The following is a 16,124-nucleotide window of genomic DNA, read 5'->3' as shown; positions in this document are numbered from 1 at the left end:
CCGCGCCCGATACATCGTCCGCGGATGATGCGCGGAGGATACTCCATCGTCCGTCGCATCGTCCACCACTGTGGACGACGCGGACGATGGATCGGACAATGCTCACGCGTTTTGTTTTATTTATTTTTTTTCCAAAATTTTTTCTTATTTAAACACTACAATTCTCTACCATTTCACACACTCCAATTTCACATCTCTTCAATTATTCTCTCTCATCGTCTCAAAAATGAATCCCGACGACTACGATTTGAGTACATCGGATGGCTGCAGACGGGCCTTGACTCGAGCCTTGTTCGATGCCGTTAATGAAGCCAAGGCGGAATGCTTGGCATTGCAGCGTGAGCAGGCGGCGGTGGCGCGGGTCCCTCGCCCGATACGACGTCGGACGTATGTCCCCCGCGAGCACGACGTAGCGCACGAACGTCTGTTCGCAGATTATTTTGCCGAGAATCTAAGGTGGGGCTCGAATGTTTTTCACCGACGTTTTAGAATGAGCCGAGATCTTTTTCTCCGCATTGTGCACACCTTGGAGGGACGTGATGAGTACTTCCAGGTATCGGGAAGACGGGATCGGCAGACCCGGACTTACGCCGTTGCAGAAGTGCACGGTTGCGATCCGCCAGTTGGCCTACGAGACACCAACAGATATGTTCGACGAGTACCTTCACGTCGGGGATACAACTGGCCGCGAATGTCTCAAGAAATTTTGTAAGTTAGTTGTGGAGGCTTTTGGCAACACATATTTGCGATGCCCGACTGCTGATGATTGTCAGAGCCTGATGCGAGATGCACGAGACGGTGCACGGCTTCCCCGGGATGCTAGGGAGCATCGATTGTATGCACCGGCAGTGGAAGAACCGCCCGACAGCGTGGAGAGGCCAATTTACTAGCGGCTACAAGGGCAGCCACCCGACGATGATCCTAGAAGCCGTCGCTGACCACCGCCTCTGGATCTGGTATGCCTACTTTGGTGTAGTCGGGTCGAACAACGACATCAACGTCCTCAACTCGTTCACCCTATTCGCCGATCAGTGCGGGGGTCGCGGTCCGGCCATCCAGTTCACGCCAACGGCCGCACACATCATATGGGCTACTACTTGGCCGAAGGCATATACCCAAGGTGGCCTGTTTTTTTGAAGACGATCAGCTGCCCAATTGGTGAGAGGAGAGTCTTGTTTGCGGCAAAGCAGGAGTCCACGCGGAAGGATGTGGAGCGGGCTTTTGGGGTGCTCCAATTGCGGTGGGCAATCATGAAAGGTCCGGCGCGTTTCTGGTACAAGGAAGTCATCGTCGACGTCATGTATGCGTGCACCATCATGCATAACACTATAGTCGAACAAGAACGTGGACATGTCACCGATTGGGTGGATGATGAAGCCAGATCTAGCTCCAGCACGGCGACCTCACCTGTCACTCGAGGATTACCGGTGAGCTTCGGTGCGGTTCTACAGCGACAGGCCTCAATGCGCAACCAACAAGACCATACTCAGCTCATGACCGACATGATTGAAGTAGTTTGGAACCGCAACCGCCGCCGTTGAGAAATTGTACTTTTTTATTTCGTATTGTAATGTTTTAATTTTAATGAAATGAAGTTTTTTTCCAAATTTTGAAGTATTTAAATATTCAAATAATAGATAAAATGCTTAGCGCGTCGCTTAGGGCGGGCTATAGTCCGCCCCACTGCAGGTGGAATGGGAGGAGGATAAAATGCTGACGTGGTGGTGCATAGGGCGTCGCTTAGGGCGTCCCACTGTGGATGCCCTACTCTCCAGTGACGGCCGCAGGATTTTGATACTGGGGGGTTCAAACTAACATTAACAATTGTTGCGTATTTTTAGTATCAATAACGCCAGAAACAATCACGACATGAACAATACACATAATGTGAGATACTCCCTCCGTCCCAGATAATTTGGGACACTTTGACCCGGCACGGATTTTAAGAAATCTAATGGAAAGTGAGTTGAAAAAGTTGGTGGGATGTAGGTCCTACTTTTAAAGTAGTTTTATAATAAAATGTGAGTATGAATGAGTTAGTGGAATATGGGGTCCACTACCAAAAATGGTAAAAGTGAAATGGGACAAATTTTGTGGGACGGCCCGAAATGGAATATTGGATCGAATTATCTGGGATGGAGGGAGTAAATAAATTGAGAATGAGCAATATAAATTAAAGTGCATAGATAATGTCAACGTCGAAATAAATAAAGAATATATTTTTAAATAAAAAGCATAACATTATAATTAAATTGACTAATATGATATATATGCATAAAATATAACTAAATAATTATTTTTATTCTTAAATTATAAAATTTACTAGTTTTTTATGTTGTATAACAATATTTACATAAATAAAAAATAAACAAAATTATATAAATCACTAGTGTGAAAAAACATGAATGAATCAATTACTATTAGCTAATGAATTAATTATGAGTTTCGAAGAAATGAATTAATTGCTAGAAAAATGAATCAATCTAGCTATAAAAAAATAAAATGGGCATAGATTATAAAAATTCCTAAATAAATTAATGGATATATGATTCCATTTAGCTGAATAGCTTTTGAGAAAATCCAAAAGTCAACAAATGTTTGCTACAAACTGGATTCGAACCTGCAACGTTCTAGAAGAACGGCCTACCGTTTGATCAACTTGGAATGAAAAGAAAAAAAAAAAAAAAACGAATGAGACAGTTATTATTGAATGAATAATATATATATATATAGGGAGATGATCAAAACAAGTATGTGTTTAAATCCAGAAATGCAGCCCAAATCTTGGCCCTAGGATTAGATGATTTAATGGTCAATAATTAACCCAAAACACGAAAGGTCATAATTAAGTAGTTTTAGGTCATATTATAAGATTTGGGTTTATGTCATGTTAAGATCATTTTAGGTCATGCTTTGTTAGCATGACCTAAAAATGCCTTACATATGACCGTGTTCTGCATTTCTATATTTAAATCTGGTCTTCATAGATCAAAACCCTATATATATATATATATATATATATATATATATATATATATATATATATATATATAATGGATTCTAAAATGGGTGGGGGTTCCAAGTAGGAGTGGCAAATCGTGCGTGTTGTGTCGTTATCGTGTCGACACGATAATGACACGACACGATGATAACAAATACGAACACGACCCATTAAGAAAACTCCAAACACGAACACGAACACGACCCGCTATCCTCAGACACGAACACGACACGAACCACTTCGGATCACAAGACACGAATAACAACACATATATGACACGACACAATAATGACACTATAATAATATTATTATAATATATTAATATTATTTCAAATATTAATTTTAAATTTAAATTTAAAATTTTTAAAATTTAATTTAAAATAAATAAATAAATAATAATATTATAATATATTTATATTATTTCTTAACATGTAACACGAACACGGCACGAAGTTTACGTGTCGTTATCGTGTCGACACGATAAGGACACGAACCAAATAAGCCTTGACATATACCCATTAATTTCGTGCGGGTTCGTGTCGTGTTATCGTGTCGTGCCAAAAATTGTCAGTCCTAGTTCCAAGGGTCCCCCATGTCCCTTGGTAGGTCCACCACTTACTCTCTCCTCCTATAGAAATAGACCGAATTTCCTTTATTGTTCGTTGCATTGAGATAGTCCATATTTTCATACTCTCTCCGTCCCCGATTAATTGTCACTTTTTGACCGGGCACGAATTTTAAGAAATGTAAAGAAAAGTTGGTTGAAAAAGTTAGTGGAATGTGAGACCCACTTTTTATATTGGTTTTATAATAAAATATGAGTGAAGTAAGTTAGTGGAATGTGGGACCTACGTACCATTTATGGTAAATGTGAAGTGTGACAATTATTTAGGGACGAATCGAAATGGAAAAGAGTGACAATTAATCGGGGACGAATGGAGTACTATATTTTTTTTAAAAAGCCAAATACATACTCCCGCGTCCGCCAAAACTAGACACATTTTGCTATTTTATGTTTACGGCCATTTAAAGGCAATTACTACCTCTGTCCCCAAAATTTGTCCCGCTTTGATCCGGCACGGATTTTAAGAAATGTAATGGAAAGTGAGTTGAAAAAGTTAGTGGATTGTGGGTCCTACTTTTATATATTAGTTTTAAAATAAAATGTGAGTATGAATGAGTTAGTGGAATAATGGGTCCACTAGTGAAATGGGACAAATTTTGGGAGACGGACGAAAATTGAAAAATGAGACGAATTTTGGGGGACGGACGGAAATGGAAAAATGGGACAAATTTTCAAGGACGGAGGTAGTAACTTTTTTTCATTTTTAGTAAATGGGCATACTTCACTAACTCATTACACTCACATTCTACTATAAAATTAATATACTCTCACCATCCCACACAAAGTGAAGCATTTCTATTCCGGCACGAGATTTTATGTAATGTTGTTTTGTGAGTTAAGTGGAGAGAATAAAATAAGAGAGAAAAATAAAGAGAGTGGTGTTTCTAATTTTAGAAATATGTCATTTAGAATTAAACATCTGAAAAAGGAAAATAGTTCACTTAGAGTTGAATGGAGGGTGTATAAAAATGGAGCTCACATTCCACTAACTATTTATTCATTTTCTTTATAAAGTCAAACAATATTTTAAAACTCATGCTGAGTCAAAATGTGTCTATGCGATCAAAAAAGTATTATATTGAAGTATGATCATCTTCAAAATCTTTCAAATCCTTGCTTTACAGATACATAAAGAATCTGATTGAATGAATGAAAGAACAGAGATCGATTTTTCTTTAATCCAGTCACTCCAATCCTAAGTTTTGCATCAGAACTTCAACGCCACGCTTTGTATAAATAGAAAAAATATATCATATGTAAATATTCCTAAATTTTAACAAATATTATTATAATTCAATGTATATCACCAAACTTACCAGATTACAGATATATAATCCCCACGCCCACACCAAAACCAAGAGAGATACGATTATATAGCTATTCCCTATAGTAGGATTAGCTATCAAATCCTTATTAAGTTGCTACAATTTTAAAAAACAAAAGTTGATTAAAAGATATGTTCCTAGCATGTGGAATGCCAAAAAATTAAGTCATTATTGGGTTTTATAATATTAGAGAGACAGTTTTGATTTGGAACTTTAGCTTTTGGAGGAAAGCGGATGAGTGGGAAGTTTCTCATCCCCTAATCTCAAATCTCGATGATAAATATTCTTTACTTTAATTTTTTATTATTTCCTATCTCCAATCACACCCTTGATCATTTATCATGATTCCATTATCTGTTGTCTAACTCTTATTTTAATCCTTCTTTATTAAAATATTAATCACAAGGTTGGCTAAGATTGATTTAATCTATCAGACGAAATAACCTCAAATTTTATATGATTATTTCAAAAATCAACTTATTTCATTTTCATTGACTGCAATAATTACTCCTTATTTTATACAATCATATTAAGATATGTGTTTGTGACGGTGTGAATTTCGGACAATTTACAAGAAATGGATAACAATATTGTTTTAAATTTATTCAGAAAATGTTACTACTACTATTTAATCACCAATATATATAAATCTGAAAAAGTGGTAAGGAATCTCACATTATTGAGAACGTCATATTCACTTGATTAAACATTGTATTAAAATAGCAACAATTAATCAGACCACTAAAAACTCTTCAGACGCCAAAAAAATTGAAAGGGATTTATACTGTCTGCAAAAAGAAAAACCAACTTTTCTTTTTCTTCTATTCATTAATCAAACTTTATTATAATCATTAATTATCACTTTTTCCATTTTAAATTTTTGCAGCAGCTTTTTTTAGCAAAGAAGAACTTGCCTGGCATATTTACTTCTATGGCTAAAATTTAGTAATAAAAATAGAAATGGTGTATGTATATGGAGTGGGGTCTTCCTAACACAACACCTCTAAATACAATGCACTGGTTAAATTAAAGAAATATAGTAGTAGTAATTAATATTAGTATATGACTAGCAACAGCTAACTCATCTCTTCTTTTCTTTCTCATACACAACACATGCTCATACACAAATCCAGCCTGTCCACCTTAATTATTTTATGAAATCCCCATGATTTTTATTTGATTTCTTGTTTCTCCAAAGAAAGAGGCATAGGACTTTGTATCCTGCCCTCTGTGCTTGGATTATTCAAACACACCATATACATATCTTGTCATAACCCCTTAGATTTTCATTTGTTCTTTTTTTGAAGTTGAGTTGTATTGTCCGAAATTCGACGTGGGGTTGCCATTTGTATGAAATCTGGAGCATGATGATCATCAGCTGGCTGGCTTGTTTGCTTGTGGGATTCATTTCATTTTCTTGAGAGATAAAAAGAAGAAAATCTTGTTCAGTTTTTGAGTGTATAGATGATCATAGTTTGAAGATATGCAATGAAATTCATACCCGAATTCAACGTTCATTTCCAGGTAATAGATGTTTTCCTTCATTCTGATCTCGCACTTTGTTGAATTGAAGATGAATGCATCATGATAGTACTGTTTTTCTTTCTATTATTATGGAATTTTTTCTATATCTGGCAAAAGAAAAAGACATATCTATTTTTCTTATTCAAGAATTATAAACTTGTGTTTGAAAATGTAGTTTTCCTAATCAAGAATAGATAGCATTAGATCACTACTGGAATCCATTCATGAAAAAGAATTCTAAGCCTCTCTTTTTGACTTTATTTTTTCATGTGTGCAACAACTTCAAAAGGCATCTAATTTTTAACATAAAACCACTGTTTTTAATACATTATCTTCTCCTCACACTAACTCAAAGTCCCATGAAAGGAATCGATGATGTTAACAAGCATAGTTAGGCGAAGAAAAATCCTTTCTTGAAAGGACACAACCCAAATTAAAAAATATCTGCATGAGATTGTAATAGTATTGTAGTACACTATTAAATCCTCAAATATAAGCAAAGAATCAATAATATTTAGGGCCCCTCTCTCTCTTTTGACAATCTGTACCACTAATGATTTAGTTTTTGAGATAGTTTGTTAAGTTTTTCTCTTGTTGAAATCTAAGTGGCCACAATCTTTTGTCTATCTTCAGGCATGACAACCAAATTTGAGCATTCCATAATTAACAACACTCCCCACTTGTATTATCCAAAGCCATCTCTCATGGATAGGTTTCTTGAATCCCAAAAAATTGAATCCATGAGAAAGAAGATGCTGATGCAAGAACAACTCTTCAAGCACCAGGTACACCTCTCCTTATATACAACTTCACAAAAAAATAAAATAAAATAACTATTGTTAGTACTTAGTAGTAAAAAAAAAGTGATCTGATAAATTAAATTCAGGTGCAAGAGCTACATAGGCTATACAATCAGCAGAGGAAGCTGATGCAAGAAATCAAAAACGGGCTAAAACAGCAGAAGGAGACGAGAGACGTAACTGAACCCGAGGGCACTCCATCATCGAGCACGCATCGATTTGAAGATGATCATGGGTTGAAAAGGATGGATGAGGAGGTGGAGGTGGAGCTAACGCTGAGCATCGGGCATTGCACGAGGAAACGAAGATCGAAGAGCGCAGAGATTCAAGGGTCCGATGTTGCTTCTTCGTCCTCCACCAGTGTGTATCAAGAGACAAGGCGGCCGCATTGGCTGCTGCAAGATCTCAGCTTGAATAGAACATGATCGATCACTTTTTCTTTCTTTCTTAACTTATAAATTAACAGATTCAGTTGGTGTTTTTAGATGATGCAGTTATTTGTACAAACTGTCTAACACTTAGTAATTTATCTCTAGTTTAAAAAAGTGTTATGATTATTGGATAAGCACTGCCTACGTTTTCATTTGGCAAAACTAAGAACAGATTCCCACAGTAATACAATAATCTAATTATCTAATGGAATATTTATACATCGAAATTCGAGTATTGGAGTCAACCTGCTCAAGTTGAATTTGATGTGTCTTACTTCCTTTTTGCCCCATCTAATTATAATGTGTGGATATTGATCACACTACAACAAGCACATCCTTTTAAAGTTATTTCCACATGGAAAGATTTAATATAATTAGATCAACAATTTTGATGCATATTAATTGGTCATGTGATTTAGTTTTATGTTATTGTTTGAAATTTGAATACATGCAAAATACACATATATACATATATATGGTCCTATTAGAGTAATAATGTAATAGTGGATAACAATTAGTACCATATACTTAGTCATTCGATCCGAAAATAAACGCATCGGATTTAATCACCCGGTCGAGTATCAATACAGAGCAAAAAATTTCCAGTATAAGGTTAATATGGTCAAACTCTAAATACGCACACCATTTATTTTTGTGATTTCCGAATTAAAGAGATCCCATCCTAATTTCGTGCGATAGATTAATTATGTTGATATACCCATTTCATAGTTTGTTGATATACTGGTGTAATTTATATTTAGATTAATTATGTTGATATACCCATTTCATAGTTTGTTGATATACTGGTGTAATTTATATTGATATATATAGAGAGAGAGGTGTATTCTTATACTTTTTCTATATTACATGTTTTTTCCTTTTTAATCCCAATCATTCATTCTTATCATCTAATGGCCAAAATTAAGGCCTGATCATGCATTTTTTATTAATTAAAAAAATGGAAAAGGGCTTTTAAGGGAATGATGATGTTGGTGGTTATGGAAAGTCCATGATTTTCTCCTCACAGAATATTGCGTCGGTTTTTTTCTTCTTCTCCCAGAATTTTTTCTTCTCTTTCATTGTGAAATTAACCAATCTTCTCTTTCATCTTTCAACGTTAGTTCTTCGTTAAAAATCAAATCGTGCGTTTGTGCGAAACTTGCCTTGGTTGTAATTATCGTATGCAGTTTGTGCGTTTGTGCGTTATTTTTGGGAGTGTTCCTAGAATATTATCGTTAATACAATGGAAGAAGGTGGTTCTTCAACAATGGACGAAGCTTATGTTTCAAACATGGACGAAGGTAATTTTTTTCGAGAAGTCATAGTTTATTGTATCCACGTTTCATTAATTTCCAAATCACACATATTAACGCAAACTTCTTCGACATTCTGTATCTGTTAATTAAATCTAGTTCCATAACTGACGCTAACAAGGAGCATGAGTTTGCTTAAGGGGGTCGCCTAGGGTTTAGAATTGAGTTTGCATGGGCTAGGGTTTAGGGACGGGTGGCTTGGATGTTGTATTATTTGTTAATCTTAATGTTCATTCATTACTGGATAATGTAAAGTTGTGAATAAATAATCCAAGTATTAGTTTGCTTGTTTATGGTTTAAAAACGTTGATTAATCTAGGGTGTTGCGTTACTAGCTACAAATAATGTAGATTTAGTACTATATAATGTACATTATTAGATAGATAATGCACGTTTTATGTTGCCTTTGTTATGGTTTAGACACGTTAATTAAACTAGGGTGTTGTGTTATTAGATACATATAATGTAGATTTAGTTCTGGATAATGTAAATTATTAGATAGATAATGCAAGTTTTATGGTTCATAATGTTTATGTTAGCTGAGTTTTGTTTTTTGTGATTGTGTGCAGTGGTTGTTGTACCTGAGTGTTCGAAAGAGTTGAAGCCTGTGGTTGGCCAGAAGTTCAAATCACTGGATTTTTGTTTCGCGTTCTACGATGTGTATGCCCGGGCTGTTGGTTTTGATACTTGCAAATCACAAATGAGGAAAACTGATGGTATAATTACTTGGTATAACGTGGTATGCAACAGGGAAGGCAGCAAGAAGTCGAGCGAGGATGACCAAGCAAATGCACGGTCTGGTTTTTCGTTAAAACGTCGACGTTTATCCAAGCGTTGTGGTTGTAAAGCCAGTATCTCATTCAAGTTCTTCTCCGACGGAGGAGTTTCAGGTTATACTGTCGAGGAGTTTAACGAAGTTCATAACCATTACATGGTTGGGACAGAGCATCAGCAGTTTATGTCAATCAATCGAAAGTTGGACGATGTACATCACCAATTTATCCTTGATTGTTCAAAGGCTAACATAGGTCCCACGCTCACGTTTAATGTGCTGAAGGAAATTCTGGGTGGTTTTCAGCTCGTTGGCTGCAATGTTGGGGATATAAGGAATGCTTCATGAGACATCAAAGCATACGCTCATGGTTTTGACGTACAAATGGTTTTGGATGATATGGCTAGGAAGAAGGAGATGTCCGAAGCATTCACATATGAGTACGAGGTTAATGCTAGCAACCAGCTTGTTGCTTTGTTCTGGTGTGATGGTTTGATGAAGAGGAATTACCACATGTTCGGTGATATTGTGGCTTTTGACACCACCTACAACACCAATAGGTATACCTGTCGTGCATTATAACATTTGAATATATACATTATTGTATGCATTACAATGTATTTTGCATGCATTACATATGTACTTTTCTTGAATTATGTTGGCTTATGTTACGCAGGTATTGTATGATCTTCGCGCCATTCACGGGAAATGATAATCATGGACGACCAGTGACTTTCGATGCTGATTTGGTAAGCAACGAGAAGACAGGCGCTTTTGCATGGCTGTTTAGACATTTTGTCCAATGTATGGGGGTTGCTCCGAAGATGATTGTTACAGATCAAGATTTAGGGATGAGATCGGCTATTGAAGAGATTCTTGTCGGGACTCGCCACAGATGGTGTATGTGGCATATCATGCATAAGTTGGCCAATAAAGTTCCTGGTCGTTTATTTAGGGACGAAGATTTCAAGAAAGAGTTCAATGCATGTGTATGGTCGAACCTGCTTGAACCCGACGAGTTTGAAGAAGAGTGGAATGGAGTAGTTGAGCGTTATGGCCTGGAAGAACACAGTTGGTTGAAGACTTTGTACGAGTATAGGCAGTTACGGATACCTCCGTACTTCAGAGATTTCCCAATGGGCTCGATGATTAGGACCACATCGATATCTGAGTCAGAGAACAGCTTCTACAAAAAATTCCTTAAGCCACGCAATAACTTGCCGAATTCTACTTGAATTTCAACCAAGCTGTGGATTTTCAGCAGAATAGTAGAACAAAGCTGGACTACCAAGACGCTACTGCCCTGCCTATATTGGCCACTACCCTGCCTTTCGAGAAACATGCTTCTACTCTGTACACAGATAGTATGTTCAAGAAAATACAAGAGGAGATTGTTGAGGGAAATGGCAGATGTCGCGTTTTGGGGTTCTCATCTGCAGACAGTGTTGACACCTACAAACTTGGAGACAGCCTTCGTCATTCCTACTTTGTGAGACATGATAGGACTGACGACACATATTCTTGTGATTGCAAACTATTCAGTAGGCAGGGCTATCTGTGCAGCCATGTCTTCTTTTTGTTCCGGAACAATGAAGTAAAAAAGATTCCGGATAACTACTATGCAAGTAGATGGATGAAGACTCCGCTGTTTAAGGCTGTACATGAACATGTTGATGAGACTTTACCTACACAGTCCGTTGTTGATGAAAGGCAAAATGTTTCAAAGCAAGGGATCTCACTGTTCTATGGTTTTCTTCGTCGATTTGAGACGGACATTGATGTGCTTCGTGCATTCGTAGGTGGATTGGAGGAACTTGGTAATTCACTTCAAGCTGGAACTCCTTTTCCATCCGCTTCTGAGAAGAGGCGAATGATTGAACAGTTTTATGGAATGGAAAGGCCGGAAGTCGTCGAGGTCCACCCTCCGGATGTGGTAAAGACGAAGGGGCACGCGAGCAGCTCCGCTAGTCGTCTGATTTCGAAGAGAGAAAATGCTATCAAGGATGCTACTAGGCCCCTTAGACGGTGTAAGGCGTGCGATGAGTTGTGTCATCACGACTCTAGAAATTGTCCTATGCTTAAAGAGCTTGAAACGGAGAAAGAGGAAATCTTGATTAATTTTCATTATAACAACATTATTGTTCTTTGTTTTGCGTTTTATGCTCAGTGTTTAAGTCTATTTCTTCCCACTTTGAACTAGATTGTTTAAATGATTATTTATTATAAAAGTTTTTTTGTGCATTATTGTTATCTATTTTTTACATTAATTGAATTGAGTACTTGTTTCGTTTTCAGAATTATTACAGGAGCCGGTCGTTTGGAGAAACAGTATTTTCTATAATTTGAATAACCTTGCATTACAGGCATATTTACATACATTATGCATGTACAAGTGTTACATTATTAGACTATAATGTTGCATTATTAGTCGGTGTACATTATTAGAATGATAATCCACATTAGTAGATTATAATGCTACATTATTAGTCAGTGTACATTATTAGAATGAAAATGTGCATTATTAAATGACACATGGCATTAATCTAACTGTTAGATGACAAAATCGTGGGGCTGAGATTCAGTTGAATGTTTGAACAATATATTGAAAATGGATATGAATACATCTCTCTATATATATATATATATATATTTGTGTCATTTTGTTAATATTTTTAATATACTATGTTAGATATTGTTTATTACATCAACAAGAGGAAGTTTATGTTGCATGTTTTTACTGAATGTTGATATAGGGGCAAGTCTTTGTGGATATACTAGTGGAGTAGACAGTAGTGTGTTTGTATTGCTATACCGGTGTGATTGTGTTGATATCAATTAGATATGCCCAAGGTTTAGTGAATGTGCGGTTAATCATGAAATCAGAACCGCAAAATTAAAATGGAACTAGAATCATGACACTTTGAACCGCAGGCTAGCTCAAGTTCAAAAATTCCAAAAACTGAAACTATGACGGAATCGCCTATTCCAGTGTTGAACCGGAACAACGAAAAATCACCGAAAAACCTTGAAACCAAACCAGAACTGCAAAAATTGCCAGAAAACCGAAACAAACATGAACCGTAACCGTAAAATGCACTCAAGATTCTATTTTGGTTCGAGATTTTTCGCAACCTTAACTGGTGGTTCCTAAACCTTGGGGATGTCTATTATCAATAGAATGAGAAGGTAATTAAATCCATGAATTTGTTTGTAAGTCGAAGCTTTTCATATAATGTAAGTACATTAGGAATTTCAATTAGATTCATACATAAATTTGGACCTTACTGGTTAAAGCTCTCAGTTGGCTGGCCCACAAATTCTCATTGTTTTTCTTTATTTTTCATTTCCTAGGCCACTCGAAAAGCTCTTTAAATTGCTTAAAAGTGAGATTGTGTACGAGGTATTTGGTTAATTATGATTGAAAATAAAATTCTTAAATGATTTTGGTTGTTTCACAAACTTGATTACTTGAGTACTTGAGCGTAACTATGTACACAATATTTTGTTAGAACTCGAAAAAATCACATTCTTCATTCTTCACTCTTCACATTATTACAAGCTCAGCAAAGTAAGGCACTCCAACAAATTCACCAAATACATGACTACTTCTTATTTGCAAATATGAACATGCAATAAAAATTAAATTTGGTATGAAAAAAAAAAAAAGAAATTTAATTAGGCCTTGTGCAATCAATCCTAATTTCACCCTGGTTGCCGGTGAGCACCCCAACCCTGCCGAGCTTGGTCATGGCGGTGGCGAAGGCCTGGCTGAAGGCGGTGTTGCTGTTGGCGAACTGGTTCACGGTGTTCCTGGACCTGCCGTCGGTGAAGAGCACCTGATCGGAGGTGAAGAGCCCCCTCCCTCCCTGCAGGTTTCTGAAGTAGGCGTTGTCGAACGTGTTGGGCGACGCCGGGTCCATGTTGATCGCGATGCGCGGGTCCACGTTGACCGGGCACATCTGCCTCAGCTGTGCCGCGTACTGCGGATTCAGCGTCGGGTCCCCCCGCCCCCGCACCCGGCTCGAGAAACGGCTGCAGTGAGAGAACCCAATCGTGTGGGCCCCTGCTCAGACGGCACAGATTTTAATGTGAAATTGATAAAGTGCGAAAACAGCAGGGAGGAATAAAATTGATTAGAGCATTGTTAGTAAAAGAATATTTGGACCCCATCTTATAATTGAAAAAAACTTGGTATTTTAGAATAGACCAAAATGATAAAAGGAGACTATTGTTTTGAGAATGAGGGAGTTTGTTCGGCTCATCCTAACTACTTACACTATTTCTATTGTAAGTAAGAATTAGAGTATTTAATTAGTATATTACCGTTAATTAAATGTCTTAATAAGTGATTTTCGTTAAACTTAAAATACTAATTTTATTTTACTAAAAATCAATCCAAAATTTACGACCGAGATAGAAAAGTGCAGATAACATGGGACGAAGGGAGTACCTGATAATGCCACGAGATCGGTTGTGTCCAGACCGTGCTCGGCAAACATGGTCCGGAGCTGGTCTAGGTTGAAGCCCGGACCGGGTAGACGGCGTTGTACGCTGGCCATGGTAGAAATTCTACCATCTCTTCTTCCTAATTCCACTGGGTAGTTTGGACCTCCAGCCTTAATTTATGAAAAATAACCATTAATTAATAATGCTTTAGAAAATGATGAATTATGATTTTATAGTAGTAGTTAGAATGTATACCAAGTTGACAACATCTCTTGTAGCCAATGCTAATATATCAGCACATGAAACTCTGTTCCGGCACTGAGGGTTGCTGTCCACGGCTGCCTTGGCCTTAACAACAGTATCGAAGCCATCTCCGGCAAGTGAAAGGTTGTCGGGATGGTCCTTCTCCGCCTGCCCGTTAGGCGACGCGATCATAATGGAAGCGTCGCATCCCTGTAGAAAAAAAAATGTTCAAATATTTGAGACGGATGGGAGGGAATTTATTCATACGTACCCTGACAAAGCAATCGTGGAAAAAAAGCCGGAGGGTGGCCGGAGCAGTCACGAAAGTCTGCCGGAACTTGGCCTGCACGGCTCCGCGGACGAGGGACTCAACGTTGGGGCATGTGCTTCTGTAGAAGTCAGTTCTCAGTTGAGCATTGGCAGAGGTGGTTAGGATGGCAAGGGTAAGAGTAAGCAACACTAATGCTTTTTGATTCTCCATATTGTTTTTTTTACACTTTGGTGATTGTGGTGTGAGATGGAGAGGCCTATTTATAACTGACACATTCCAAGAATGAAAATCTTTGTTGTGACTTTTTTACACTTAGACTATTGCAACTTGTTGAGTTGGGTTGGATTGAGGTAGGGTTGTCCTCTATTTATATTATTAGTTATAAGGTTGAATTGTATTTTAGAGCTGACTAATTAGATGATTAATTGTTTTAAATGATTGGATCAAGCTGTGATTGTATTTACTCAGTCATTATGCATGCTTTTGTGCTAGTTCTTGCTGCAACGTGTGCTGCAATCTGTGTAAATGCACATGGACTAGTTGCATGTTAAAACCTGTGGGTTGACTGAAGGTTTTAACAAGTGAATTTATGAAAAACTCAAGAAAAATTAGGCAAAAAACAAGTGAAATTTTGATCAAGAGGTGAGTTGAATTGGCATGTACAGTTGAATTGAACTGGCAAAGTCTTGATTTGTATAGATATCCAGACAAAATATGTTTCATCTTTCAATATGCTTCCATTTAGGACTGTAAGAAAATATGAAATGACCTATGAATTGCTGAAATAAGACAGCTGGAGCTGCATATTCAAATTATGTTATACATTAATTATACAAACAGTAGACTTGCAATGCTAATAATTAACACATATAGTAGAGGAAATATTAAGTGGACCAACTGGGACAACGATTTTATTTAATTCACTATTGTACATGATAGCGTCATTAAGGACTTCATATTTTTCCTTTTCTAAAAAAGGGAATCTTTATAAATTAGTAAACGATAGTTGGTCTAATAACAAGTAGAAAACCCGGGACTATAACGTTCCAACTCCCACGTAGAAATTTCCATCTACATATCTTTTCAATTGAGTTAGCAAACTAGATTTGAACTAGATGTTGCTTGGTTTAAAGTACAAATCAATAAATAATAATCACAAAAATTAGCCTCACATGCTCGCATGAAAACAAAAAAAGAACTGTGATAAAGCTAGAAGCCAAGTTTGTACATAAGAGACCATTCCGCTCTTCAATTTCTAAAAAGAAGAAGAGAAAAAGCTATAGGCCAAATTTGTGTTGGCCACATATAATTGGTTAAGCGAGGGAGTGACGATCTGGCCCGTGATTAATATCATAATTATTGTTAAAGTTATC

General features: G+C 37.0%; 3 protein-coding genes across 3 annotated transcripts; 2 read left to right on the top strand and 1 right to left on the bottom strand.

Moving 5' to 3' along the window:
- The first annotated feature begins 226 nt into the window (after nt 1-226).
- On the top strand, nt 227-1,541 carry LOC125194653. Its single transcript, XM_048092899.1, has 3 exons — nt 227-456; nt 554-835; nt 977-1,541. The coding sequence occupies exons 1-3, from the start codon at nt 227-229 to the stop codon at nt 1,539-1,541; spliced, it is 1,077 nt and encodes a 358-aa protein (XP_047948856.1).
- Nucleotides 1,542-6,062: 4,521 nt separating this feature from the next.
- LOC125197005 lies at nt 6,063-7,840 on the top strand. Its single transcript, XM_048095696.1, has 3 exons — nt 6,063-6,475; nt 7,109-7,260; nt 7,362-7,840. The coding sequence occupies exons 2-3, from the start codon at nt 7,111-7,113 to the stop codon at nt 7,698-7,700; spliced, it is 489 nt and encodes a 162-aa protein (XP_047951653.1). The 5' UTR covers nt 6,063-6,475; nt 7,109-7,110; the 3' UTR covers nt 7,701-7,840.
- Nucleotides 7,841-13,291: 5,451 nt separating this feature from the next.
- LOC125193262 (peroxidase 16-like) lies at nt 13,292-15,066 on the bottom strand. The gene is made up of 4 exons (XM_048091034.1): nt 14,752-15,066; nt 14,493-14,690; nt 14,242-14,407; nt 13,292-13,854 (listed from the first exon to the last, which is right to left on the bottom strand). The coding sequence occupies exons 1-4, from the start codon at nt 14,959-14,961 to the stop codon at nt 13,463-13,465; spliced, it is 966 nt and encodes a 321-aa protein (XP_047946991.1). The 5' UTR covers nt 14,962-15,066; the 3' UTR covers nt 13,292-13,462.
- Between the last annotated feature and the right edge of the window lie 1,058 nt (nt 15,067-16,124).

This window comes from Salvia hispanica, chromosome 6 (assembly GCF_023119035.1).
Source record: "Salvia hispanica cultivar TCC Black 2014 chromosome 6, UniMelb_Shisp_WGS_1.0, whole genome shotgun sequence".
NCBI lineage: Eukaryota > Viridiplantae > Streptophyta > Magnoliopsida > Lamiales > Lamiaceae > Salvia > Salvia hispanica.
This window is presented reverse-complemented; position numbering and strand designations above follow the sequence as displayed.